The 27,303-nt window shown below is 44.8% G+C and overlaps 1 protein-coding gene across 1 annotated transcript in view; it reads right to left on the reverse strand.

Annotated features, from left to right (window-relative positions):
- Positions 1-20,755: 20,755 nt before the first annotated feature.
- Positions 20,756-27,303, reverse strand: part of SFMBT2 (Scm like with four mbt domains 2) — a 187,389-nt gene continuing 180,841 nt past the window's right edge. The window contains exon 20 of the mRNA XM_065871843.1: positions 20,756-20,896. Coding sequence (XP_065727915.1) covers positions 20,756-20,896 — 141 coding nt within the window. The remainder of the gene's footprint in view (positions 20,897-27,303) is intronic.

The following is a 27,303-nucleotide window of genomic DNA, read 5'->3' on the forward strand; positions in this document are numbered from 1 at the left end:
AAAAGGCAAACCTGTGTGCTGTGCTTACTCCATCCTTCATAATACTGAGCTCTGAGGTCTGAAAGTAGGGAACACTCCCCAAAGTTTTGTCGACTAAAGTGAATTAACATTATCGCCCCCACCAGTATCGGATTTCCATATCATATTCCACAGAAAAGCACGATGAGACACAATCTTATTAAGATTCTATCAAGATTGTAAAAATATTTCTGGCAGAATTAAACTTTTCGATTTCTTTAGGACCAAGATTACTATGTATAATAATAGGTTGACAAGACATGGAAGCAACCTAAATGTCCATTGACGGATGAATGGATAAAGATGTGGTACATATATACACAATGGAATATTACTCAGCCATAAAAAAGAATGAAACAATGCCATTTACAGCAACATGGATGGACCTAGAGATTATCATACTAAGTAAGTCAGAGAAAGACAAATAGCGTATGATATCACTTACATGTGGAATCTAAAAAATACGTACAAATGAACTTATTTACAAAACAGAAACAGACTCCCAGACATAGAAAACAAACTTATGGTTACCAAACGGGAAAGGCTGAGGGGAGGGATAAATTAGTAGTTTGGAATTAACATATACACACTACTGCATAGAAAATAGATAATCAACAAAGACCTACTGTGTAGCACAGGGAACTCTACTCAATATTCTGTAACAAGCTATATGGAAAAGAAAATGAAAAAGGATAGATATATGTATATGTAAACTGAATCTTTTTGCTGTACACCTGAAGCTAACACAATATTGTAAATCAACTGTATTCCAATATAAAATAAAAGCTAAGAAAAAAGGCTGAAAACAGATTAGAAAAATTCCCTGATATAAAGAAGAGTTAGCATAACCATAAAGAAGTAGAGTGTTCAGAAAAAAAATGCAGATATTTTAAAAGATTTATGCCATGGGTTGCCAGAGCCTTCTGATATTTCCTGATGGCACTTCATGTAAAAGCTGAACTTTAAAAACGTTTCACAGTTTATTTTAAACTTAATTGTGTGCATCAGTTATTAACTGAGAAGTATGCAACTGTGATAAAGTAGCTTGCAAACCGTAGCTACCGAGGGATTACACAAACTCTATTGTATTATGTAGCTGTTCTTTTGCGTATTTCATTTACTCAAGGGGAAAATATTATAATTCGTCATTTCCATATGGCCAGATTATTGTGCAGCCTCCAATGGTTACTCTCTCTATTTGTTTGGAATCTGTCAATTTCTGCACCATTTAATACGACAGTTTGACTTCCCAAACACCAGAAGAGTCTCAGAGGGCTGCATTTCCATGGAAAATTCCTTTCTCAGGAACCCAAGCTCAGCATTACCATTTGACACCACTCCTCCCCGCTCCCGTGAAGCTTAAGTATTCGATTTCATCTTGCAATGATACCATTTACATGAATATCATCTTAAATATATTATTTTAATGCTGAAAGAAGAGATGCAGGCAATGCAGTTGTTACAAGTTTGCTCTCTGTAGCAACTACCTTACAAATGCACAGAAATTGCTGGGGAGATTGGATGCAGTCACTCTCTTGCAAAGACGGAAAAACAATTTCCACAGCATTTCATATGCCGACTGTTTAAACAGCTTCCAAAACGACTGTTAAAGAAATTCTATTTGACCCTTGCTCACACGTTGTCCACACTTAACATTCTCTTCAACTGCCTTTCAGTCCAGAAACCAAGATGCTCAAATACCATCACATGGCCTTCACACTGGCCCGTTTAGTTTTGTTTTCTTTCATCACGTTGTTCCCCAAATAGGTTTTGCAATTAGTTCCCATGTTGTATCAATCACGAAAGTCTGTTTGTTTGATTCCATCCAGTCAGCAAATGTGTACTGAATGTCTTCTCGAAGTTGGATGCTGAAAATACTCTTTTCTGCGATATTGTCAGCTGCTGGCTGGTTGGATCCTTTAAGGATTTTTCCAGGCTTGTTTAAGCTCTCAGTTCTTCAAACCAGAGAACACAGATTTTTTTTTGTTTAACAATAAGCTTTAGTTAACTTTATTTTTCATGCCCCTTAGTGTTGTTATGGAGTAATTTTCCTGAGTTCAACACTTTGCCTAGGCGCTGTACAATATGTAGGATATAATAAAAATTATAAATATATACAAATGTAGAAGCCATCAATTAGATTGAATCTATATGCCAATGTATCACTAAGAGCTGGACTCGAGTCCCTGACCTGTCCGTTACTGGTTGATGACCGTAAACTAGCTTAATTTTTCTAAGTCTCAGTTTTCTCATCTGTAAAATGGAAATAGTAATAGAGAATGCCTCATAAGGCTGTCGGGGGATGAGATGAGATAATCCCTACAATCCACTGGGGTGAGACAGCGAATCTGGATGGCCCGGAGGCTTACTTGGGTCACTAGGCAGAGAGCTGGCTCTAGGGGGCTGAGTTAGCAAAGGAAGAGTTGATCCAACTGTTCATCTCCAGAGGGTCCCCCAACCTGGGAGGCTTCCACAGTCACACAGTCACATAGTCGTCACATAGCTCTGTGGGCCCAGAACTATAAGTATGTGGACCATGCTCAGGGCAGGACTTCCTTCCCTCCTTAGATAGTGACCAGAGTATTCAGCCCATTTATGCCTGCTCTGAAACATAGGTTAAGACATCAGGAGATGGTATGAGCTCTAATTCCTCTTTGTGTGTAAGTCACTCCTGCCCCGTAAACTATTTATATGTGTATCTCAGTGTGCTGCTTCTGAGCATCCATCATCCTTCAGCCAACAAGAAATCAGCACAGAGCCTGGCACATAGTAAATGCTCGACGGATGTTCCCATGATGTCACTGATGATGTCGATGATGACGATGATAATAATAATGATGTCATTGATGATGATGATATCATTGTACTTGTTTGAACTCTGGGTCCTAGTATCTTAGCGTGAGCCAGATTATTGAGTTGCCATCTGTAAGACGTGTGAATTCAAACAGACTTGGAAAAGTTAAGCATATTCAATTATGCCAAAGGTTGATGCAAATGGTATTAAAAATTATTTTTTAAGAAACAAATAATCAGAATTGGCCTTTGTAAAGTGAAAATGGCACCCTATGTTTTTATTAAAATTATACCAGACTATTAGAAGACTATGTTTTAGCCTCAGATCTTCTTATATCTGATTTTTCCATTAAAACGTATGCGCCTTGAGGTTGAGGATTACGTTACTGTTTAGACACAAGAGAGTTCACGATATAGTACAAACATTTGTAATATACTGAATAAATGAATAAAGAGATAAATCTTTCCAGGATTAATCTCCACCCACGACAATCCTTCCATCCTTTTAAGTCTTTGCTTCTTAAAGCTTGTATACCACAAAACCAAGCATTGCACTACAAAATATCTTGGGTTATTTTCCAACTCTTTCATATACATGATTATCTAACTTCTCTAAACTTTAAAACCCTCAAGGTGAGCTGAAGTCCTTTCTCCAAATTGGACAATACACAACAAGTGATTAATTTACATTTTTAAAGCCTTAGAGGGGTCATGAAACATGCTAGAATGTGGAGATTCCTTAGACAAGGAACAAGGCACAGTGCCCACCTTCAAGAAATTCCCAGTGTGGTGTGGAAGATGGATCCGGAGCCAGAATTTGATATACTGTGGATAAAGCTAAGCCCAGGGCTCTGGGTGAACACGGGGGAGGGAAGCGTAGCCCAGGTGGCACGTTTCATATGGTTGTTGTCAGGACTGGATGACGTAATAAATACCGGGCACCTGGCACAGGTGTCTGCTCCACAAATGTTCATTCACAGAACCTTCTTCCTTCTCACCTATCCTTGCTGCAAAGGGCTCTATTGCTAGAATAAATTAAGCTGCTTTTTATGCTGATCTTAAGAGCACTGGTCGATGTGGCTGGTATTTTAGGCTAGAAATAAGCCAGGTTGTATTAAATTCACTATATGCCTCGCAACACAGTTTGATCACCCTGAAAACGGGGTGAAAACATCTCTCTACAAAAGGGTCTGTTTACTGATTCTAACATAAGTTCCTGTTCCTCTGGCTCATGACTCTTGGAGGAGTAACAGCATTCTGGACTTGGAGAGACTCGAGTTCTATATCCTGACACAATCTTTCTGATCATGGTCAAGTTCATCCCCTAAACCTCATTTTCTTCGGCTATAAATGAGGGAAAACGGTACCACCTCAAGCAATCGTTGTGATGATTCAGGAAGGTGATTCATGTAAAGATCTTGTCTCATTTATTTATTCAATAAATACTAATTGAGCACCTATTCAAATTCCGAAAGGGAGAAAACGATCAAAGACCCGAGGGTGTAGCACCTGGTACAGGTAAATTCGCGGTCGAGTTTAGGTATTTTATCAGTACACACCTTTGTTCCACTTCTCTGGAATTGGAATCCAGGAGATTCCGAAAAGAATAAACATAAATAGCCAATAAATGTATGAAAAACTAAAATATTTTTACTATTTAGAGAATGCAAATAGAGAATTAGGAGTCACGATTTCTTTTCTCCTACCAATTGACAAAAATTAAAGGGAGACTCTGACCATTGCCAATGAGAATATATAAAAAGAATGACACTTTTGTACAGTTTGATCAGAATATCAGTTGGGACAACCTGTAGGAAGGCATTAGGACTGTGAATATGCAAATCTTTGGATTTAATGATTTTACCTAGAAGTTTGTCCTAAGGAAATAGAAAAATAAAAGAACATAAGGGACAAAATATTACATATATTTTCATACTTGTACATCATGGCTTTATTATACCTATAGACTTTAAGCCAAAATAAATTCGAGAAGAATTAAAGACTGGAATGTTAAAATAATAAATGTGTATGTGTAGAAAGTATGTGTAAAGATGTTCACTGAATCATTGTTTACAATACAGAGAATTAGAAACAACCCAAGTATCTCTCTTGGAGGATTGCTTAAATATATGGCAGTATAGCTATGTAGGAAAACATTGTGCAACTGTTAAAAGGGAAAAGGTAGATTTTTACTTTATTGAGATATTATTATGTATAAAAAGGGTGCCAGACGATATGTAAGAAATACATATATATGCACATATGTAATTTATATTGATGTTTGCATTTTAAAAATCTGAAAAAACATGAAACAAATTGCCACAGTGTGATTTACCCTTGGGATTACAAAATTATGACAATTATTTGTCATCTGAAAAATGACAATTGTATTTCTATTTTTAAAAGATATACAGGGAGCTTGTTAATCCTTAACACACACACACACACACACACACACACTAAAGATCTTAATTTCACACACGAGTACTTTGCTAGGTCCGAAGAGACAGCTAAGCCATTCTGAGTGAGTCATTCATTTTGGAGTCATTGGTATCATTATTCCTTGTCAACTGGCCACATCCTGTTTTCCCTTTATCCACCAGTCAGCATCGTTTCATCCACCTGTTGGCATCGTCTCTCCGACCACACAAGAAGCCCTTAGAGAACTGGCTCTTGGTGTCGCTCTTTCCATAGCTCACAAAATCCTCCATCACAGGGTCCAAATTCCACCAGGTTAGTCCTCATTCCCATTTCACAGAAGGAACAACCGAGGCCTAAGTTGAATGACTAGCCCAGGATCACACAGCTGGGTCCCACCCTCAGCAGCCAGCATGGAGGGACCACACTGTAGACACTGAGCAGTTATTGACTAAAGCTGGGAAGGACATGCTCAAAAGCTTGGCAAGCATGAAAAAACAGAGGGTGGAAGGATGCAAAAGGAAAGATCAGATCAAATTATTTCTTGCTTTAGGAATTCCAGGAGTTTCTTGGCCAGAAGAGATGGGAGAGAATCTTTCCTCCCTTCTCCTCAGCCACCAGAGACAACGGTCTCAAGTTTGCCCCCAGTCCCCCGGATTGTGGTGTAGTGTTAACTCAGTAACCAAACATGCTAGCCCTGGGTATTTCTATTTGTAATCTTGCTGTCATTTAGAATGTCATCTAAACGTGTTCCACGTTGTATGCCATTTAGCATCTGATGAGAAACAATTATGGAAAAGCAAGTGGTCCTTTCATGGGAGTGGTCTCTCCTTGTGAGAGATACAAAAGCGCATGCTTTCGTCGGTTGGTGGTTCTCTGGTGGCAAGATCGCTCCAGAGGGGATGATTATTTGTTCGTTTTGAGAAAAGACCCTTGGGATGTGATGATCAGATCTGCGTAAGGAAAGAGGTGGGGGAAACCCAGCAATAGCCGGGAACACATTCATTAACTAGTGTGAATGAGAAACCTAGTTACAAGAGCAGGTTGGGACAGCTCCAAACTACCATATAAAGTTAGTTTTCTCCAAGCCATGTTGGCCACAATGTTCTCCAATTTGTCTTCTTTTGGGAGTCCATATTTTTCATTTATTTTTTTGAGAACTCTTTGATTACTAATAATAGTGATCTTCTGTCATAAAAGCACAAACAATTTTCTAGACTTTGTTTACTGTGTCTCTCAAAGTCACCCTTGTTATTTTATTCTCCTTTGGTGTTATATAAAGACTACCTTTCATGAAAATATTGCCCTATTTTGGTGCACATTCATTACCTTAGCATTCCGATCTTTACTTCTTCTTGAATTTATTTAGGCTTACCATCTATACATATATGTATAAGTAATGCTGTTGTAAGTATGAAAATGAATGTGGTATCTTGGTAAATAAAAATTTAAACATTTATATCGCATTTATTATTTTCAAACATTTATACATATAAGCTCTTAATCTTCACATCAATTTGAGATTTAGTTCCATATCCTTATTTGTAGGAGAAAAAGTTAGACTCATAATGATAAAGAATATTAACTTCTACCTACAGTCCGTGGGGAGTAGGTGGTTATAGACTCAGCCTCCCACTGGAAGCAATTAGAGGATAACACTCAGGAAACAATAATTTTCAGAAGTAGGAGATGATAGAGGTCATCCCTGTGGACACCTGGACTTCCTGTTTGGAGTCACGTCCAGATTGACTACCAGGAACCAGTGGTTCCAGTTTACCCAGCACTGGCCTGGTTTTAGCACTTGCAAGTGCCCCCCAGACATCCCTCCATCCCAGGCAAAATGGTATGGTTGGTCCCCTCCTTGCCCCCAAAGAAGGAACTCAAACTCAGTGACCTCAATGTGTCGAGATTACAGAGGTCAGAGTTCAGAAGGCCTAGAAGGCTAGGATTTATGGTGCACCATCATCCTTAAAATGTTTGAATTTCATTCCAGCCTTGAACAATTTGAGATTTCTGGTTCCTCTGGGAAAATGAGAAGATAAGGCAGCAACTGGCCCAGAGTCTTCTTGACGGCGGCTAAGAGGGCAGGTGTGTCCTCTCTGGTTCCCAGGTGCCCACCAGCTCCCTGCACTCATCTATGTGTCCTGCTGACCCCTGCAGGCATTTGAGTTTTCAATCCCACTTTACAGCCAGTAACAAAGGCTGGGACCTTGTACGGGAATCTGGGAAGCAGTATAAACATCCCCTGTCTCCTTAGTTTCAACCTGACCCGCCATTGTACACACATCAGCTCCTGTTTTCCTTGACAGGGATTTCGAGGCTTGATCTACACCCCTTCTAGGTGGCTTCTGCCCTCTTAAGAGCAGCAAACACAAGGCTGTTCTTTTTCCTAATGGGCTTAGCACAATATAACCACTTAGTAAGTATGAAACATTTTTGTTCTATGAATTCATGCTCTCTTAAGATTCTCATAAGAATGACTAGCTTCGGGCTTCCCTGGTGGCGCAGTGGTTGAGAGTCCGCCTGCCGATGCAGGGGACACGGGTTCGTGCCCCGGTCCGGGAAGATCCCACATGCCACAGAGCAGCTGGGCCCGTGATCCATGGCCGCTGAGCCTGTGCGTCCGGAGCCTGTGCTCCGCAATGGGAGAGGCCACAACAGTGAGAGGTCCGCGCACCATTAAAAAAAAAAAAAAAAAAGACTAGCTTCATATATGCTTAAGCATCTAATAAAATGTTTCCATTTCTGTTCACTCGCATGAATTATTGGGACAGCATAAAGCAGCTCACTTATATATGAAGGATACCTAGTTTCAGGTCGGTCAGCTGATAGGTAGCATGTAGCACCAATATCTGTATTTAGACAGTGTCCATACTTAATCATTCATGCCAACTGTGGGGAGAGAATGGATCACTTTGCTCAAATTATGGCAGGAATAAGCATTATTAGTGTGTGATCTAGAACAGAACAGACCACTCTCACATTTAACAACACTCCAACTTCACGCCTCTCAGGAATTTATGACAAAAAGTCACAGGGGATAAAATGCAAAGCAGTTTTTTCAAACCATTTGCAGAAAAACGAGGTTTTACTAAGAGTTAAACTATGCAGAAGAGACATTTAGAAATGTCAACTAGCTGAGCGTTTTGGGAATTGTAACTTAAATGAACCCCATGTGAATATGAATTTTCATATGGGCTAAAGATCTCATTTCTAAATAGTCTGAATAATGCAAAAATTATTTTCCGTCTCCAAACATGCTCTAATACCACCTGCTGCTTGAAGAATTTTTTTGAAAGGTAATTTTGGAGAGACTTTTAGTCAAGATAGCTCTGTAAGTTTAAACCTAGACACACATCCTCTCTTCAAAACATGGAACAAGGACACATAAATTAGAAAATCGTGGATGAACTCAAAAATAAGGTGAAGATCTCCACTGACCAGAAAGGTAGAGAAACAAAAAGTGGTAAGTAGGGCTGCAGCCAAAGGCTTGCTGGGCTCTGGAGCAGGGCCCAAACAGGTGTAACTGGAAGCTCTGTCCTTGTGGAGAAAGTGGTCCGTGAGGGATGAGGCGGGAGCTGGTCCATGAGGGATGGGGCGGGAGCTGGGCTCAGGGCTTGGAGCAAGGCTAAGCCGGATTTTCTCCAACGGCAAGGAAAGGCTGACCCTGGTGTAATGGGCTTGGAAAGCAGGAGGATGAGGACAAAGCTTAACCGCTGGAAAATGAAATAAGTTGACCATTGATTAGCTCAATGGCTGGATACACAATAGCATGGCAAAATCGCTATGGGCCAAGAATGCTGCCCTCCCCAACAATAGCAGACCTGGTTCTATTTTGTTGGTCTACAGGATGGATGGAAGCACGTGCAAAACCATTAATTCAATAAGCAGGAGAAGAAAAGAGAAAACAAAAACCTCCACTCAAAGTGACCTTGCACATCAAAATTCCAAAACCATAAAAAACACCTACTTCTACGAAAAGCAAGGCAAAACATTCAGGATGGAAATGTCTTTCAGTTGGGTTCCCAGAAGTTTCTAGATAGAATACTAGCATATAAAAATCAATAGAGTTCCCAGTAATAGCTAGCAAAACCTAATAGAAATAAAGGTAGTCCCCAAATTATAAAATATATATAGGGAATGTATTTAACAAAATATGTGTAAGACTTTTATGGAGAAAGAAATCACAACCTTGTTGAAGGACTTATAAAAGACATAAATCTTGATAAATAAAGGATTACACCATCTTCTGGTGCAAAAGATTCAACAGGATAAAAGAAGTCAATGCTTTCCAAATTTTCCCATAAATTTAATTTAATTCCAATCAATATCCCAACAGAGTTTTCTACAGAATTCAACAAGTTGTGCCTAAAATTCATGATAAAGAATGGCAAGTCAAATATAGCCAAGACAACCTTGAATAAGAAGAATAAGATGGGGAGATTTCCCTTTCTAGGCATCAAGGGTATTACGAAGCCATAATACTTAGTGTGGTAATTGCATAGGGATAGACAAACAGACCAATGAAACAGGATGTAGAGTCAGACACAGACCCACACATATCTGTAAACTTGAAACAGGTGGACGGCAGGTCACTGGGAAAAGCATAAATTTCTGGGCAATTAGGGCAATTTAACTGCCTTACTCTTTCCATTACCACCCCGTTTCCACACTCATCAGATTGGCAATAATTTAAGACATGGCCAAGTACAGGTGAGGATGTGAAGCAGGGAATGTAAACTGGTACCACCTTGTAGGGCAGGAGTGTAAACTGGTACCACCGCTTTGGATAACACAGGAAATAACCAGCGCCGCCCCCCAAATATTCTAGAGAGATTTGAAAAAGGAAAACTCATTAACTTTTAAAAGGAAATAAAAGGGACCATCTTCAAGTCTTCAGAGTAGAAATGGTTTCCTAAACAAGAGAATAAAAGTAAGAATCATAGAGGAAGGGCGTGACATATTGAAGTACATTCTGATTAAAACCTTCCTGGATTACAAGGGACAAAATGAAGTAACAGGACAAAAACGGAGTGGAGAAACACGTTTGCAACAAAGACGATTGATATGGGGTTGATATCAAGAAGTTACTTTTTAAGACTCTTATAAATCAGAGGGAGAGAAGGAGAGAGGAGGGAAGGAGGGAGAGGGAGTGAGTACCACTGGTACAGGTGATGAGCAGCCCTTCACAAGAGAAAAAGCATAAATGGCCAATAAGCATATGAAAAGATGACAAACCTCACTCATGATTAGAGCTGTGCCAGTCAAAAGTATCTCGAGTTACCACTGCCACACTCATCAGATGGGCAAGAATGAAAACCTCTGCCAAGTATGGACAAGGCTGTGGAGCAGGGAAAGCTCACCCACTCCTGGCAGGAGTGCAAACTGGTACCACCACGTGGGACGCCACTGCAGTGCCCAGTAAAGTCGAAAACGTGCACAGTCCATGCCCAGCAATTCCGGTTTTGGAAATGTCCTTTAGAGACACTGTGACGTGTGTGTATAAGAAGAATCATGTGGAAACTTTCATGGCAGCATTCTTGGAAATAGCAGAAGAACCGAGAATGTAAATGTCCACCAACAGGAGACTGGATAAGTCAATCACGGTATAGCTGATGGAATTCGTGCCGCAGTGGAAATGAATGAATTAGATATATTTATATTAACACACATAAATCTCATAAGTATAACATTGAGCAAAAAGAGTAAATTGCAATACGATGGAAGAAGCATGAAAACACTCACTAAAGTATTGAAAACCCACAAAACAGCGGTGTACATTACTATGGTCCTATTAAAACGTAGTAATGGTATAAAAATTGTGCCTAGGAATGGAAAAATTGGAATTGTGGTTACTTCTGGGATGTGAGGGAGGGAAATAGAATCAGCGGGGCGTTAAAGGGGTTTTCAACTCCATCTATAGGATTTTATAAAATATATGAATCTCAAGCAAATATGGCAAAATGCTATTATTTCTAGAAGCTGGGAGGATGGTACATAAACATTTGTAATGTTGAATTATTTAAACATTTATCAAAACATTAAAACTATTAGCTAGATAAAGACGTTTAACTCCACCCCACAGAACATGATTATAAAATAACTGCTAGTGGGAGTTTTTTAAATGGTATAAACAACTGGATTCAAGATTGTGTTATAAATACACATGGAAATACGATAAAGTGGTAATTGGACAGAGTGAGATAACAGGACAATTTAATAACTGTCCCTTACTTTCCAAATTTTCTTTAACGCACACATATTACTTTAATAACCAGAAAGAACATTTTCAATTTAAACTTTCAACCCGTGTTGTAAAGTCATTCCAAAAGGATTCATGTTTCGAGCAGTCCCAATTACAGGAGGCTGGTAGGTTTCCCAGGCTGGATTACACCAGCATATTTTGTTCTTATTATTTGCACATTGCCTATGTGAGTGTAACCATAGCTGCCTCCTGTTTCAGGCTTGTTCCCTAGAAAACAGATCCTGAAGATAAGCTTACAAGCTGAGGCTTTATTGGTAGAATCCCAGGCTGTGGGAAGTTAAGTGTGGAAGGAAGGAAAGTCAGTGCAAAGTAGGGCATTTTGGAGCTGGCCACGGTTTCATGAGAGAGCAGGGGTACTTGTTCAGACACGTGGGGTGTCTCTGGACCGACTGTACAGACCACCGGATGTGGGGAAGTCCATCTGGGGGGAGGATGGGAGAGGAATCTCCTTGCTGGCTACATCCTGTCTCTTATGAATCAACATTTGCTTGTGGGACAAGAACCCCCGAGCACATCCAGGTTCTGTCACCTGAAGCAGCCACAGTCCATGCCCCAGCGCTTCATCTGGGCCCAGGGATGATGGGAGGAATGAAAGCTTTGATGGGAGGAATGAAAGTTTTGATGGGTCTGGAGCAATGGACCCTGAGCGCCAGAGGGCTTGTGGCTGCCACCGTGACAGCCCTCGCCCTGGGGGTGGCCACAGCAGTTGGCGGCGTCGGGAGGTGATGTAACAGCCGCAGCGGCCGAGTTTATCCACAACGGAGTTGCAAGCCTGGGAGCAGTGGAGGAACTGAACTGACCCAACACGGGCAATCCATTGTGCCTCTCAGATGCACCACGCTGTCCCGTGATCCCCAACTCTCACAGGCTGAGGACAAGATGCCCTCATTTCTTCCCCAGGAGGGCAAGTGCAAGTCCCTGCAAACTATAAAAAAGAATGAGCCTTAGCCCAGCCCTGACTTACATAGTATATCCACCGTATTCCTATATATTTTTTGACGTCTGCTCTGGTTTTCCACCTTGTTTATTGTAGGCCAACATCTGGAAACCATTCCAGGTAATCACGGAATGATTCCAAGTCATCCTCACAAGAATATGAAACCAAGTCATCCTTACAAGAATATTAAACCCCAAGTTGCAGGTAAACACCCAACGTCCTGAAGTTCCCAGATCCAGTCTAGTGTTCTGTTCGGCTTGGTCTAACACCCTCATCTACCCCCACTAGAGTCCCTCAGCTTCTGCCAGGGGGCACTGGCCACATCTTGCCTTTCCTTCGGTGAGTGGACTGTCCTTCCACGATCAAGCTTTGTCATTCCCAGCCCGGCTGCGCCGAGACCTGTCTGGTTACCGTGGAAGCGATGGTGGGCAGGAAAAGGGTAGGGGCACGTTAGAATAACGGGACGTTAGAATAACGTCGTTTTGCAAAGCCCCTCCCTCAGGTGACGTTGTTCTACAGTGTTCAGGCCGGGGGCCTGCTTCTGCCAACTAGGAGGGGTCGGGGCAATGTAAGGTTCAAGATTCTCAGCTCATGTGCCCAGTAACCCCACCCCAGGTTTCAGAGGTTCACACTTTCAGCATCGGGGTCCTGGCTCTGCAGAAGGAAAACTGTCAGGTCTGCACATTTCACACCCTTTGCAGCTCTGCCATCCTTGTTGCCCGATTTTTCAGCGGGTCTTCGCTGTGGCTGGCATCTTTGAAAACTGCCTTCCCGAGCCTGCCACTTCCCTTTTTCTTTATTAATGTCACTGTTCTGGCCCACAGCCTTACCTTCCACCTGCTACTTGTCCAGAGGCCAAAGCTTTAGTGACTGCAATGCTGCTGTGGGGATCTGTCATCTCTGTACTAAGAGCGACGGGGACCCTGCTGCTCTCAGACGGGTGGCAATCCCATCCCAGATCCCATCTGCAGGCTCTGTTGTCTAGAAAACATTTGGCACCTATGATCTTACTTGATGTTCCAAAGATAACAGAGTAGGAGGCTATTCTCATATGCTAGTATTTTTACTGTGGAATAAAACACCAGGACAGCAACAATGAGGGACTATGGAAATCGAGGCAGGGGAAGGAGGGAAAACATATAAAGGTGATACGTCAGAGAGCTGGCCTCTGAGAAAACAAAGCTGGCTCCTCCCGTAGGTGAGACCCCCTCTGGACAGGCCACACAGAGCGACCACGCTCCTGCCAGGACCCTCCCACTTCCTTCGTGGATCTGAGCTGGTGTTCTAAGGTACTCATGCCTGGAGAGTCAGCTTGGATCACCCGGCCCTTCTGGTCAACTGCTGTCCCCAGGAGCCAGATCCTGCAGCCAATGGTATGTATTTCATCTGAATCCAGAAATGGTGGGACGGGCACCAGCTCTCAAGGGTTTGATTGGTTTGGGCCTGGGTATCTGAGGTTCCCACTGAGGAGGGAGTGAAGGAAGCAGTTAGTGGTGGCCCAGACATTTCAATGAATAAGTGGTTAAGGGCCCAGGAGTCGATGGTGCCCAGTGAATGGGGATCTGAGTCACCTACTGTGGGCCAGACTCGTTGCCTCGAATCACACACGATTTCTAGTCCTATCAACCCTGGATGGATATGTTACTCTCTACCTTCTACAGAAACAAAAACTGAGGTTTTATGTTACATACCTGGCAAACATGAGAAAAAGGATTTGAACCTAGGACTGTCCGAAAAGTACAATTTGTACTTTTCCTGCAAGCCAGTGCTATCTGTCTCCATTCAGGTCTCTCTCTCTGCAACGTACACCTAGATAGACGTAGCGTATCTGTCTCTCCCAGTTTGAAGCCAGTTATTTGGCAATAAAGCAGATCTTGAGGTTGGGTGGGAAGGTGGGGTGGTGGTCATCGTGCTTTGATCTGACTTCAGAATAACAAAGGAAGAGTGTTCTTGGAAAATCCACATTGCAGAGGGTACTTCAGACACAACCAAGGAACCACATTACATGGGATGTGTGGCAGCTCAGGTTGGGCTGACTTCCGGAAAAGGTCTCGATGAAGTTACTCCCTAGTAAATCTTTGTGGCCCATCTATTATCTTGATGGAGTATTTTTACCCCACCAGTTAAATGTCCAGCCTTCGAAGACGCTGGAGTCACCCAAGATAGCATCCACATATATATATATATATATACATATATATATTTTTTTTTTTTTGCGGTACGCGGGCCTCTCACTGTTGTGGCCTCTCCTGTTGCGGAGCACAGGCTCCAGACGCGCAGGCTCAGCGGCCATGGCTCACGGGCCCAGCCGCTCCGCGGCATGTGGGATCTTCCCAGACCGGGGCACGAACCCGTGTCCCCTGCATCGGCAGGCAGACTCTCAACCACTGCGCCACCAGGGAAGACCCACATACAGTATTTTTTAATGCAGTCTTTGCACCCCCCCTTAAGCAGGATGCTGTCCCAGAGGCTTGGAATAAAGCTGCAGCACCAGCTCAAAGGGGAAGCAGCTTCCAGTGAACTGGGAGCTGTAAGCAGCCTCGCGAGATGGCGGGAGAATTAGAAATAGGCTTTGGGTGGCAACATGGAGGGAAACGTAGATATTGTTTTGCATTAATTCATTCAATCTAGGAGTCTGGAAAAGTGTTCAGCTTTCACTTTATTATAAATTTAGTCTTTAGATTTGTTGTCAAGGGTCTTCATCACAAGTAGAAATATGATGATCACATGTACTTGGCCACATAATCCTGCCCTAGATGCTTCTAGAATATTTTGAGAAAACGAACAATATGCTTCCCGCTCTTGTCTGCCCTCGTAGGCTTTGTTTTGTTATTAAATCTTTACTAGGAGGCAAAGCCCCCATAATCAAAAACCAAACAAAAAAATCTATATGCAGAACTTGATTGCCAGCAGGGCAAAAGAAAATGTTTAAAGTGAAGTAAGATGCTGGAGATTGTCTGTGGTTGGAAGGAAGAATTGCTCAGCACTCCCCCACCTCCCTTCCCTAAATGCCCCTTATTCCCCTCATCTTATCTGTCCCTCAGTGATGCTACCAGAAGCAGCAGTGGGGGAGGAGAAAGGAGCACCCTAATCTGGCGACAGAGACAGAGACAGCAGGATGGGTGCAAAGATATCTCTTCCTCTTCCAACTTGGAGGCCTAAGACCTATTTGTGACGCTTCAGGGACAATGAAAAATGTAAATATGGCTGTTTACTTATCGTTCTCCTAGACATAAAGGAGTGTTTCTACTAATGCACCAGGTAATCATAAAATAACTAAACTAATGGAAAATGGGAAGGCTAGAGGCAATCGTGAGGATGTATAGTAATGTTTTAATAAAAAGAATAAACCCAAGTTCCTGAGTAAAAGGATCCAGAGCTAGCAGGTGACCTTGAAAGGTAACATAGGATTTTGAGAACCATGGTTATTAAAACCCTATAAACATTTGCTTCAGTGCATGGTGAGAAAAAAAAAAAAATCTTAATGCAAACCTTAAAAACAATATTTAATAACTTCCCACATAAAGACACAAACACCACCATAGAATTTATTCTCACTTTATTAACAACGTGGCTTACAATTTTTTTTCAAGTAAAAAGGGTTTTTCATTTAGAATAAAAATTAAAATATAACTCTGATATAGATTTTCATTTATTTACATGAAAACATATATACAGAATACAATCTTACAGCAAACCACAACATGCCCTTTGTCCTGCAAATATCGAAAGTAAAAACACCAACTTTTCCCTTTTATGCACCAAAACATACACAAGATATGAATCAAATTCCAATACGAACTATTCAAACTGGAATGCAAAGCAGTAAGAGGGCTTTCGTTCACAACTAGGGGTAGTTTATGCGTCTAGATATCATGCTGGCTCCCATTTTGAACAACAAATGAGATGATTGTTTTTCTGTCATTTAAAAACTTTTGTCTCCAATTGCCCATCGTAAAGTGATTTTCAGCAAACGTTTGTTAGGACTTTACTTTTTCTTCAACACATCTCTTCGGTCCACATGAAGTACCCACTCTGCCTGGTGATGTAGGTCTTGACCTACTGGGACTCCCTGGTATCCCAGCCTTTTTTTAAACAAAACCAAGAAAGTGGAAAGTCTGCAGCTCGGGAAATTGCATTATTACTGTACATCTAAACCAGAGATTCTTTTCTTAACCAAAGCCCAAGGCAGCATCACGTGTCAACACTTAGAATTTTCAGGTGAATTAGGTGGGTCTAAAATAGCACAGTTGGACCTTACCACATCGTGTCTGGGATACATTTAAATCAACTCTAGTGATAAAAGCTATGAGAGTCGCCCAACGTAAAAACTCAACTAAGTTGGAGTAAAGCAATTTCCAGAAAACCCTTTAACAGAAAAAAACAAGTGAAGGAAAAAGAATCATTACAGTGTAATCGTTGCCAATAGAGCCTCCCTTGCTATTTAGTTTCTGCACCAGAGAGACACGGGCAGTATGTATGTCTCCCCAACGATTACTTTTTCCTTAAAAACTACAGATACCTTAAAATTTACTATTTTTCCCTTCAAATAATTGCACGCTTAGCCACAGCTTTCTAAAGACAGGATAGCGTAGGACTTGGAGCCTAGACTCACCATCTTAACCAAAAAAGCAACAATGATGCTCAAACCACAGAGGCTTAACACTACGGTTTTTATAGTTCTATCTACAGAAATAAATGCAAATGGGTGTTCGACAAAAGAAGTATGAAACCCCTAACGCTTCCAAAAAGAAGGGAGAACAGCCCTTAGAAAGGGGCGTTTGGTTTAAGATAAAAGGCAAATCTCAGAACTTGCCTGATGACAACACTCAAGATTCTGTGACACAAATTAAGGAAACTAAGACCGATCTTCAAAGGCTGATCAAAATCAACCTTCCAGAGACTCCAGTGTGGGGCAAAGGGGGCAGCGTGAAAGGCCTGAGTCATTTTAATTTATTGAGGAACGAATCAAAGCAAACACAAGAAGCCATCTTTCAAATATGATCAAATAAGGCGACGCACCCTAATAGCTGTACAGCTCAAGCACTCTGAGTCATCAAACTTTGATCAAATGAACCTAATTTTAAAAGTGATGGATTTCTCCATGCTATGCAGCTCTGTGGTGAAGGAAACTGGGTTTTTGCTGTTGTTATTTTTCTTTTGAAAGCCAAGAAGTTCTTCCGGAATGGTGGCCTTTCTACGTTTCTATTTTTGTGGACAGGATATTTTCCTCACACAGGACAAAAACAGTCAAGAGGTCAGAGGTCGATACAAGCTCCATTAGTTTTAGGGCGGGACTCAGGGATGGACTCTCAGCCTTAGAGATGAGGTGGCATTTCTGCTTTTCAAGTGATACACACCGTACATACAGACTGCAGGGTCTGCTCGGCTGGGAAGGGGAACACAGTTCTCGGGCCGTTCGCAGAGGTAATAAGCAGCCCGGTGTATGCCGGACGCAGGTACACAGAGCAGAGGACTCTGACCCCAAAGCGCTGTCAGAGACACAGCGGGGAGACGGGAGCATCTGGGGATGAAGAGGGGAGGGGGCATGTCCAGCTGGAGTGTTTCAACCAAGAACGTTTATCTTAGGGGCTGGGGTGCATTGGGGGCTACAGGTGTGAGAGCAACTCTTCCCGCCATAAGGGACGAAGACAGAGTAACGACACTGTAAAATGTTCCTTGAAAACTGGCCCTTTCTCTAAGGCAGAAGCTGGTGAGAGGTGAATCCTACAGAGAAATGAACACCACTTGACACTTCTGCAGCCCAAGTCCTGCTGACGTGAAGAAGCACAGGCCCCCATCACAGAAGTCCCCAAAGAATCTGAACTGGAGGGAAACGTTGGCAACACTCAGAGCGAAAGCATCTTCCTGCCCCTAAAATGTTTCCTGGCTCGCGGCAGGGCAGGGAGATGGCATGCCAGACAGCCTTTAGGACGCCTGCCCCAGAGCCGGGTGTCCTCTGCCTCGGCCGCAGCCGTCTCCCCGCCAGGCACACGCAGAGCGCATGTGGTTGACAGGGTGGATCCCACGAAGAGACCGAGCACAAGGAGAGTTCTGGGCATCTGGTCCCTCGGGAAGAGGATGCCTCCCGAGCAACGGTGGCTGCGTCTCCCCTGGGCTGCCGGGCGGGAGGCCTCCAGTTCCTCTCGGTGGGCCCCAGGGACCCCCCCTACGCCCCGGAGATCCACTTATTCCCATGCAGCACCCTCTCCTCTGGGCCATTCCTGGAAGGGGCACGAGAAGGCCATGCATTCTGAAAGGAGGCTGCAGCTCTCACATCCCTTCATTCCCGTCCCACATGCAACGGGAAGAACTCAGCTCAAAAAGGCCACAGTGAAGGATCACAGACGTGTCAGCAACGGGAAAATGCCCCACACCATGGAAAGGATGCCCTTTCCAACTGGTTGACGGCGTTCAACTCCACGGGACTGAGCGTTTAAGGTCAAAAGCACACGGCTGAGGAGGCAGCGGTGGGGAACCGAAGAGAGAAACGGGACCGCAGGCCAGGCTGGGGTCCTCACGGACGCTGCCCGTCTGCACAGGCCAGGCACTGGGCCTCCCAGCAGAGGCAACCGGGCAAGCCCAGTGCCAAATGTTTAAACTTGACTTAGGATCAGCTACAGGGGCGACCACAGTCTCGACCACTAAATATGTTTTCTCTTTTCATCAGTAACGGTGACAGAATGTTGACAAAGGTTAGCCTTAGTGATAGAGCCTCTCGAAATCTGACAGGTAACCAGCCCTCACGTGGCAGGAACATGAACGGCTCGTCAGCCAGCCCAGGATATTCTGCCTGGAACTGCTGGCACTGTCGTCAAAGGGAAGAGGTCAAGGTAACCACGCTCCTAGAGGAAGAGGAGGCAACATGGGCAACATGGAGCCTGAGCTCCCTCACACAGGTTTCAAGAGGCATCTGGGCAACAACCTGAGCTCCCTCACACAGGTTTCAAGAGGCATCTGGGCAACAACCAGCACAGAATACAGTGGTCCGTTTGGGCTTCAAAGAATATACTGGATCCGTCCAGGGTGCACACAGACGAAGCACCCAGTACAAAAGACCAGCTGGCCCCTGGAGCCACGCATCTCTCCACAAATGACTAGACCCACTTAATGAAAACAGCCAAGAAGTGTCCTAAGCAAACCAGAGCCAGAGTGAGCTGCAGGAATTACACACTCTTTCTTTTTCTCGCTTTGGCCAACGTGGACTCTTCCCTGACAGCAGGAGCAGGATAGGGACAGGGGCACACGTGTCAGTGTCACACGCCTAAGAGTTCAAACCTGTTACTCTACCGGAAGGAGGTCCAGGGTGATTCAAAGTCAGCCCAGATGACGGGGTCAGTCAATGGTCGAGCCAGCAGAACGTGGGGCTGCCTCCAGGGCCAGGGCCCCTCGTCACCCTGTGGTAGAGGCGTGTGCCGGGGCAGGGGTGACTGAGCAGGGCGGGGCTTGGAGAGAACCTCCTCGGGAGACCCAGTACAGTGTCCCTCTAAGGGAAGGAGCTGTTGGATCAACAGCTTCTCTCGGGTCTCTTCCCCACTCTTGCTCTCTGGGATGAAGCTCTGCCTTCAATACACAACTCAAGATGCCCCAAGAGACTAGAGGAGACCCTTCCTGACCTGGTCACAGTTAAATGAGCACATCGGAGGTTCTGTACAAGGCTGCAAGCACACCTCCTCCCTGCAGACTTCCTGGATGCCCATCTCCCTGTCATGACACCCGGCCTTCCTTCTCTGCCCAGACTTCCCGAAGTCTCCTCCGACAGGCGGAGTCCCTCCTTTGCTAACCGCCATCCTGAAACATCGCCTAGAGCTGTGCGTGAGAAATGAGTCACCACCAGATCAAACTGCAGTGACAGCTACACGCGTGTCGACCTGAAAGAAGCATCTATGGACGTGCCTGGGAACAATCACACTAAAGCCGTCTGCAAGGCCTCCTCCTGGGTCACAACCTAAAAGACATCACCTGCGCCTTAGTTTTCAAAGAAGTGTGGGCCTTGGTTTAGGAAACCTTGTTCCGAGGAAGCTGCCTGGTCTGGGGTGGGAAAAAGGCGGGGGCGTGGTCTGCAGAGATGCACGTCCACATCTGCAGGGTATGAGCTGAAATTCACACCCTCCGGGAGCCACTGCTGCGGGGCCCGGGGTGCTTTGGAAACATGGAAACCTCGAGCAGGCTGGTGGGCAGAGGAGGCCCTCGCGCTTCTCGCCTTGTGGGGACAAAGCATGTGCACCGCCTCACACGTCCCGGGAAAACGGAAGTTCCAGTCCCGGAAACCTTTCGAGACATGAGACGCTGCATCACCGGGACAGCGGGTGGAGCGGGTGGGGTCAGTTGGCGTACTGGGCATAGAAAGCCACCTTGACCCTCTCGATCTGATGGCACAGCTTGATGGCGGGCCCCAGCTTCAGCTCCATGCACTCCTGCACTGTGGGGAGGGTCAGCAACAGGAGCGCCTGGCCGTCGATATCCTGCCAGGAGACAAAGCCGGGTTAGAGCCCAGGAGGGACAAGGTGCACGGGGGTAGGGGGTGGGGAACACGTGAGCCACGGCGGGCTTCATGCCAGGCCCAGGGCATGGGGGCGGCTCTCGTTCCCTCTGAGCCTGCAGAGAGCGGGCCGAGACGGCGACTTGGCTTGATGGCTGCCTGATCTCGTGGCTAATGAAATCTTTCTGCTAAGATAACATTGGCTGCTGTGAAATTCACCAGCCTGGGCTGGAGGGGATGAAGAGCTGGACTGGGCTCTCCCTAAGCCCATCACCTCTTGCTGGTAAGCCCCAGGCCCCCAGATCCATCCTTCCTGGGCTTTGGTGTCCTCCCTCTGCTCTGCTGTGACTACCTAAGCCCTGGAAAGGGCTCTCCAGGAACAAGAGAAACGTTCTCTCTTCCCTGCCAAGCCCTGACAGCTTACCATCAGAAGGGGTGAGAAGATGCCACAGCACAATCTTCCACAGAGGAGAACACATGTACTTGGACATGTGTGTGTGTACACGTGCACACCCCCCCCCCGCATTTACAACCTGTGTCACCCAGAATGAGGGGTCTGAGGTCTACTCCCTGTGCTATCTTACTTAGCCCTTCTGCATCCATACCCAGGGGTCCCCACGATGGGGATATTCACTCAATCACCGTGAAACTGCATTCACTGTAGAAAGAAAGGGCACCAAGGCTCAGCCCAAGGCTTTACGATCACCCCAGTGGGCTCTGCCTCTCACCAGCTTGCTTCCTGTAAGAATCGGGTTTATTTATCTAGACATCGTTTGACTGGGTTACTGAGTGTCAAGGCAACCCCTCTTCCTGTTCACCCAGGCTTCATGTTCTGGAGGAAATAAACGAGGGCCCAAGAGCCTACAGGCCTGAGGTAACGATAAAGGTCGTGGTGGAACAGGTGCAGACCCTGAAGTCGGCACACGCACCAGGCTCTCCGCCACGCAGAGAAGCAGCGCCCCAGGGCTGCCGTGAGCCACAGAGATGCAGCAGCCACACCATCGACGCAGGCACGTATCTCAGAGACCACGGGTCGGTGAGTTTCACATAGGCAGCCTTTTTTCTCAAACTAACGGTTTATTTAGCTGTCTTGAAAGCAACTAAAGCAAAAAAAACCCAAAATGGGTCTAACTGTTAGCCTTGCCTTCAAAGACTACTGTTAAGGATAAACAACATTTATCATTTATTTGATCGGTTTTGAAAGCCACCTTGATGCACCTTTATCCCCTAAGACGTATGGAAGCAATAAAGAACTTAAAAAGCATCAATGCAAATGCCATTTATTATTGTTAAATTATGGACAAGCACCGGCTGTGATGTGTGCGACTGTAAGCCACGTCTCAACCAAGACTCAAACTTGACCTCATCAAACCACAAAGTGAGCAGAGCGGCCTTGAGTATGCCCTGAAAGTAGGAGACAAGCTCATAAGACTGTCAATGAATTTCTGATGCTATATCTTTTTTCCCTTTACATGTGCCTTTACACGTTCTTTTACATTCTTTTCACATGCTACCTATAAGACCACGGAGCAAATAATGGTACCCCGTGGCCTGGGGCCTGTTAGCTGAGTCCACTTTCAGAGCCAAATCCACATATATTCTATCGAAACTAGACCTGGAGAGTGCAGGCCTGCAACACTGGCTGATCTAATTAAGATCACATAGCTAGTGAGCGACAGCGGTGGAACTACAATCATGGTTTTCTGAAATTAAACTTTTGGGGGAAAATTGTAGCTTAGCTCTTCACATCTGTACCAGGTTGTGATGGCTATCCTTGGACACACAGATTAATTACAATTGAAAATCAGTCCTAAAATATTTGTGTAACTCTCCACAGTTTCAGTGAAGGTGGCTGCCATATGCATGCACCACATTGAGTGGAGGATGTCACTGATTTAATCACTCTGGGCATTTATTGAGCACCTACTAGGTGCCAGGCACTCTGAAGGCCTCTGGGTGCATCACACTGAACAAAACAAAGACTCCTGCCCTGGAGATGCCAGGAATCTTAAGGGAGGTAGACAAATAAGCAGATCCCTATGATATAGGGAACTTAATGTATGGACGTAGTGCCACGGGCCCCATCAGGCCAGGCTACAGAGCCGATCTTACAGGAGTCAAGGAAGGCTTCAGAGATTAGACGATGAGGTACTCAGACCTAGGGGACCAGTGGGAAGTATTAAGGTGAGGATGGACTCAGGGAACACAAGTGGTTCGTCAGTGCATGGAATTCCAGGGGCGCGGGGAGACACTGAAGGCAGAATTGAGATGGGCCCAGACAGGAACTGGGGACTTATTCTGGAGATGTGTGATAAGTAGTCACTGAAGGACATTAAGCAGATAAGTGACTTTATCAGGTGTGTCTGCAACCTAATATTGGCCACAGGGTATGAATTAGGCGGTAGGGTGGGGAAGGGATGAGAGGCTGAAGGCAAGGACCTTTATTAGGAGGTGGCAAACTGAGTCCGCTGAGAGAGCGCGTTGGCCAGAACTCGGATGCTTCCCGTCGGATGCATTAAAGTTTACTGTAAAGCAGATAAACCAACCACAAACTGGGGGGAAAAAGCCTGCTATATAAACAACTGACAAAGGATGGCAGCAGTAACCAGAATACAGAAGGAGCTACTACAAATCAATAAAAAGAAGATAAACTTTTTTTTTAAATTAGGCAAAAACCATGAGTAGGTATTTCACAGATGAAACAAAAATGGTGAAAAATTTAAGAAAAGATGCTTAACCTTATCAGGAATAAGGGAAGTGCAAATTAAGCCCACACGACAATATAATTCTATACCCACAAAAGTTAAGAAGTCTGACAATATTAAGTGTTGACACAGAAGCCTCTACATGACGAGTAGAAAGGTACGTTCATATGCTAGTCTGGGAAACATTTTGGAAATCAAACAAGAGCACAATAAACACAAAAATTCAGAGTAGTATTAACTGCCAGTGGAAATAAAGGGGAGGGTGAGAGGGAGGCTGGCCTTGGTACATGCAGCCACGTTGCAAAGTTCCTGATTCTTCCTTGGGTTAGTGGCTTTCATGCGTGTCCCTTTTATTAATAGGCCCCATATGTACAAACAGTACATATACCCTTCTGTATGCACAAACTAGTTCTCAATAAAAGCATTTCAGTGCATCTACATCTCTGATGTGAATCGGTATCTCTCACTGGTTTTCTTTCTGAAGTGAAAGTTTCTACACTTTCCTGACACACCACAGCCAAGGAAAGAGAAGGAATGCCCTCCTAAATTCATGGATCTTAATTTTGGGGGAGGTGTTATAAGCCTTTTAAGGCTGTTTTCATGTCTTTGCCAAATATTTATTAAATTATTCATATGTCAGACCCCAAAGGAGATACAAAATGAGTGAGACTTGGCTTCCTCCTTCTGCACCAGGGAGCAGAAACACCTGCGCAAGTAGCTACCAACAGCAAGTTGGGAAAGATACCCAGAGCCAGAGATGGGCCCTGGGACACTCGCCCCGGCTGGGGGAGCCAGGGTGGTCTCAAGTTTGATTGACTGCCTTGCAATAAGGCAAATCAATGTGGGCATGGGTTTTTGTTTTCCCCTGCTCTATCCTCAGCACCTAGAAAAATGCCTGCCGGGCATATAATAGGTGCTCAGTAAACATTTGCTGAATAAATAAATGGGAAGAATTGGCCTCGGTAAACTTAAAAGTCAACAGAAGGGTAAAAGAAAAGGGTAAAAGATGGAGAAAAGGAGGTGAGGAGAAAGACAGGGCTGGGGATTAAGAGCCCCCAAATAGCCAATACTTTGAAATAGCTATAAACGTAATATAACCTTTAAACATTGTGAATCACTAGTTGTACACCTGCCACTTATACAATATTGTGCATCAACCGTACCTCAATAAATTTTTTTTTTTTTTTTTAAATAAAGGAGAGGGTAAGAGAGAATCTGGAAGGTGAACAGAAGTGGAGGAGAAAGACTAGGGTATTCTTGGGCTACCTTAGTCTGTTCCGGCTGCTATAAAAGAACACCATGGGATGGGATGGTAGCTTATAAACAACCAACATGGATTTCTCACAGTTCTGGAGGCTGCAATTCTAAGATCAAGTAGATTCAGTGGGGTGTCTGGTGAGCACCTGCTTCCAGGTTCACAGACATCTCGCTGTGTCCTCACAGCAGGGAGGAAGCTGTCTGAGGTCTCTTTTTTTTTTTTTTTTTTTGAGGTACGCGGGCCTCTCACTGCTGCAGCCTCTCCCGCTGCGGTGCACAGGCTCCGGGTGCGCAGGCCCAGCGGCCACGGCCCACGGGCCCAGCCACTCCGTGGCACGAACCTGCGTCCCCCGCATCAGCAGGCGGACTCCCAACCACTGCACCACCAGGGAAGCCCTGAGGTCTCTTTTTTAAGGACACTGATCCCATCGTGAGGGCCTCACCCTCATGACCTCCCAAAAGACTCACCTTCAAATACCATCACACTGGGGGTTAGGATTTCTACATTTGGGTTTTGGGGGAGACATAGACATTCAGTCTATAGCACAGACACCACAAGCAATGTCATGAGGCTCCTGCAGGGAGAGCTGTGCTGTCTGTCGGGTGAGCTGGAATGTACCAGAATGCACCCCCCATAATGCTTCCTGCGAGGTGCCTCAAGCAGGCTGACAGGGACCAAGGGTAGCTCCTTTAAGTCAAGTCCTCAGCTCCCGAGGACTCCCTACTCTCTTATGGGAAGAAATGAGGACGATGACAGTGAACTGACTGAGCTGCATATAGCCTCAAAATAAAAACTCACATCCAGTGGTGAGGGGGTCCTCCAAATCCCCAAATAGAAACTCGAAGATGGCCCTTCAGTTTGTCTTTTCCAGGGCAGAGAGTGGGAGTAAACGCAGTGTTTATGGAGCTTTGAGGACCATGGATTCCTTCCCATACGGCCCAAGTGCTGACCCTGGGGGATCCACAGCGCCTTAAATCAACCACGAAGATACGCCGGTTTACATACGCACAGAGTCTGATCCACTTCCATAAATGACTCCCCGAACTCTGACCTCCTGCCTGTTGGGACAAATGTGCTTGGTCCCGCGGTCCTATAATTGACTGTGCAGTCAGCACCAGGGGCTGCTGCTATCAAATTCCAAGCTCATCGGAAGAGTGACACGACTTTGAGAAACACAAGATGCGTTTCCAAGTGTGTGGCGCAGCGTTCAGAAGCGCACAACGGACACGCAAGGATTCCCAAAATGATGAGGTGTTGTAAAATATGCCTGAGATAAAGTGGGGCCTCAAGATTATGTGCTAAAACTGCCAAATTACTTTTACAAAGTTGGATAAAGAATCTGGGCTCTTTCCCAGAACACCTTTTGGGAAAACACGTTGTTTGGACAGGTAGCATGACTGACTATCGGCCACGCGGACCACGGCCCTGCTCTCCAACCTCGCAGCTAGCAGCTGCTCCAGGGACCTCAGCTGTAAGCCCACCTCCCTCACCTTCCTGAAAAGACCCCTCGTGTGTGCTCTGGCTCAGCTGACCCGGCCTCACTCCCGCAGTCGGCATCACCTTCTACGGCCCGATTCTAGGCTATATCTTCCCAGATTTCTCTGCCTACAGCTGCGTCCTCTCCTGCACCGAGGATGACACTGTTTCAGTCTCTTATGTGCTGCTGCCAGCTGCTGATGTGTCTGTTGTCCCCAGTCGATCGGAAGCATTTAGAATTGCAAGCATCTTACCCACCTTTGTCTTCAGGCAGCTTTTAAAAGACTGCCTTGCACATAGATTATCTGTAAATTCTTGTTGAGATGAGGAGAGATCTTACACATTATCGGCTAACAGGAAATCAAGGGCTTTCTCAATGATTCACCTCCTCCGACTTGGAGAAACCTGAGCATCAGAAGGTCGTGACCTCCATTCCACGCCCACAGTGCCCAGCACCACGCCAGCACACATGTAGGTGCTCGGATGACGGCTGATCCTTGGAAGAGCGATGGGAGATTTAGAAATGGCATTTAAGGCAAGGAGAACACAGGCTGGGGCATCTGTGAGCTTCCTCAAATTTCCTAGAACTGGGGTTCCCGGCATGGAGAACTAACCTGCCCTTTATTGCAATGGATGTATTTCAGCCCTCTGTCTTGGAAACTCTGGATGAGAATGCTAAAATGGATACAGCTCAGGGGTACTCAGCATTTTTACAAAGGCAGAGAGGTATTTGTCTGTCAGATGCCAGGCTGGCAATCTAAAAATGTGATTTAACTAGAAATAAGAATGGTGTATTTAAAGGGAGAGTTAAACAAAATTAGCAAGAAAATTCCACCTGCTGATTGCAATATTAGGTTTTTTTTTTTTTTTTAATCTATAAAGGTGTGCAAGTTATAGAAGGACCAGCAAACTGTAGTTTGAGTTCTGTAGAATTATCTTAGCAAATGAGTT

Source organism: Phocoena phocoena, chromosome 2 (assembly GCF_963924675.1).
Source record: "Phocoena phocoena chromosome 2, mPhoPho1.1, whole genome shotgun sequence".
NCBI classification, from domain to species: domain Eukaryota; kingdom Metazoa; phylum Chordata; class Mammalia; order Artiodactyla; family Phocoenidae; genus Phocoena; species Phocoena phocoena.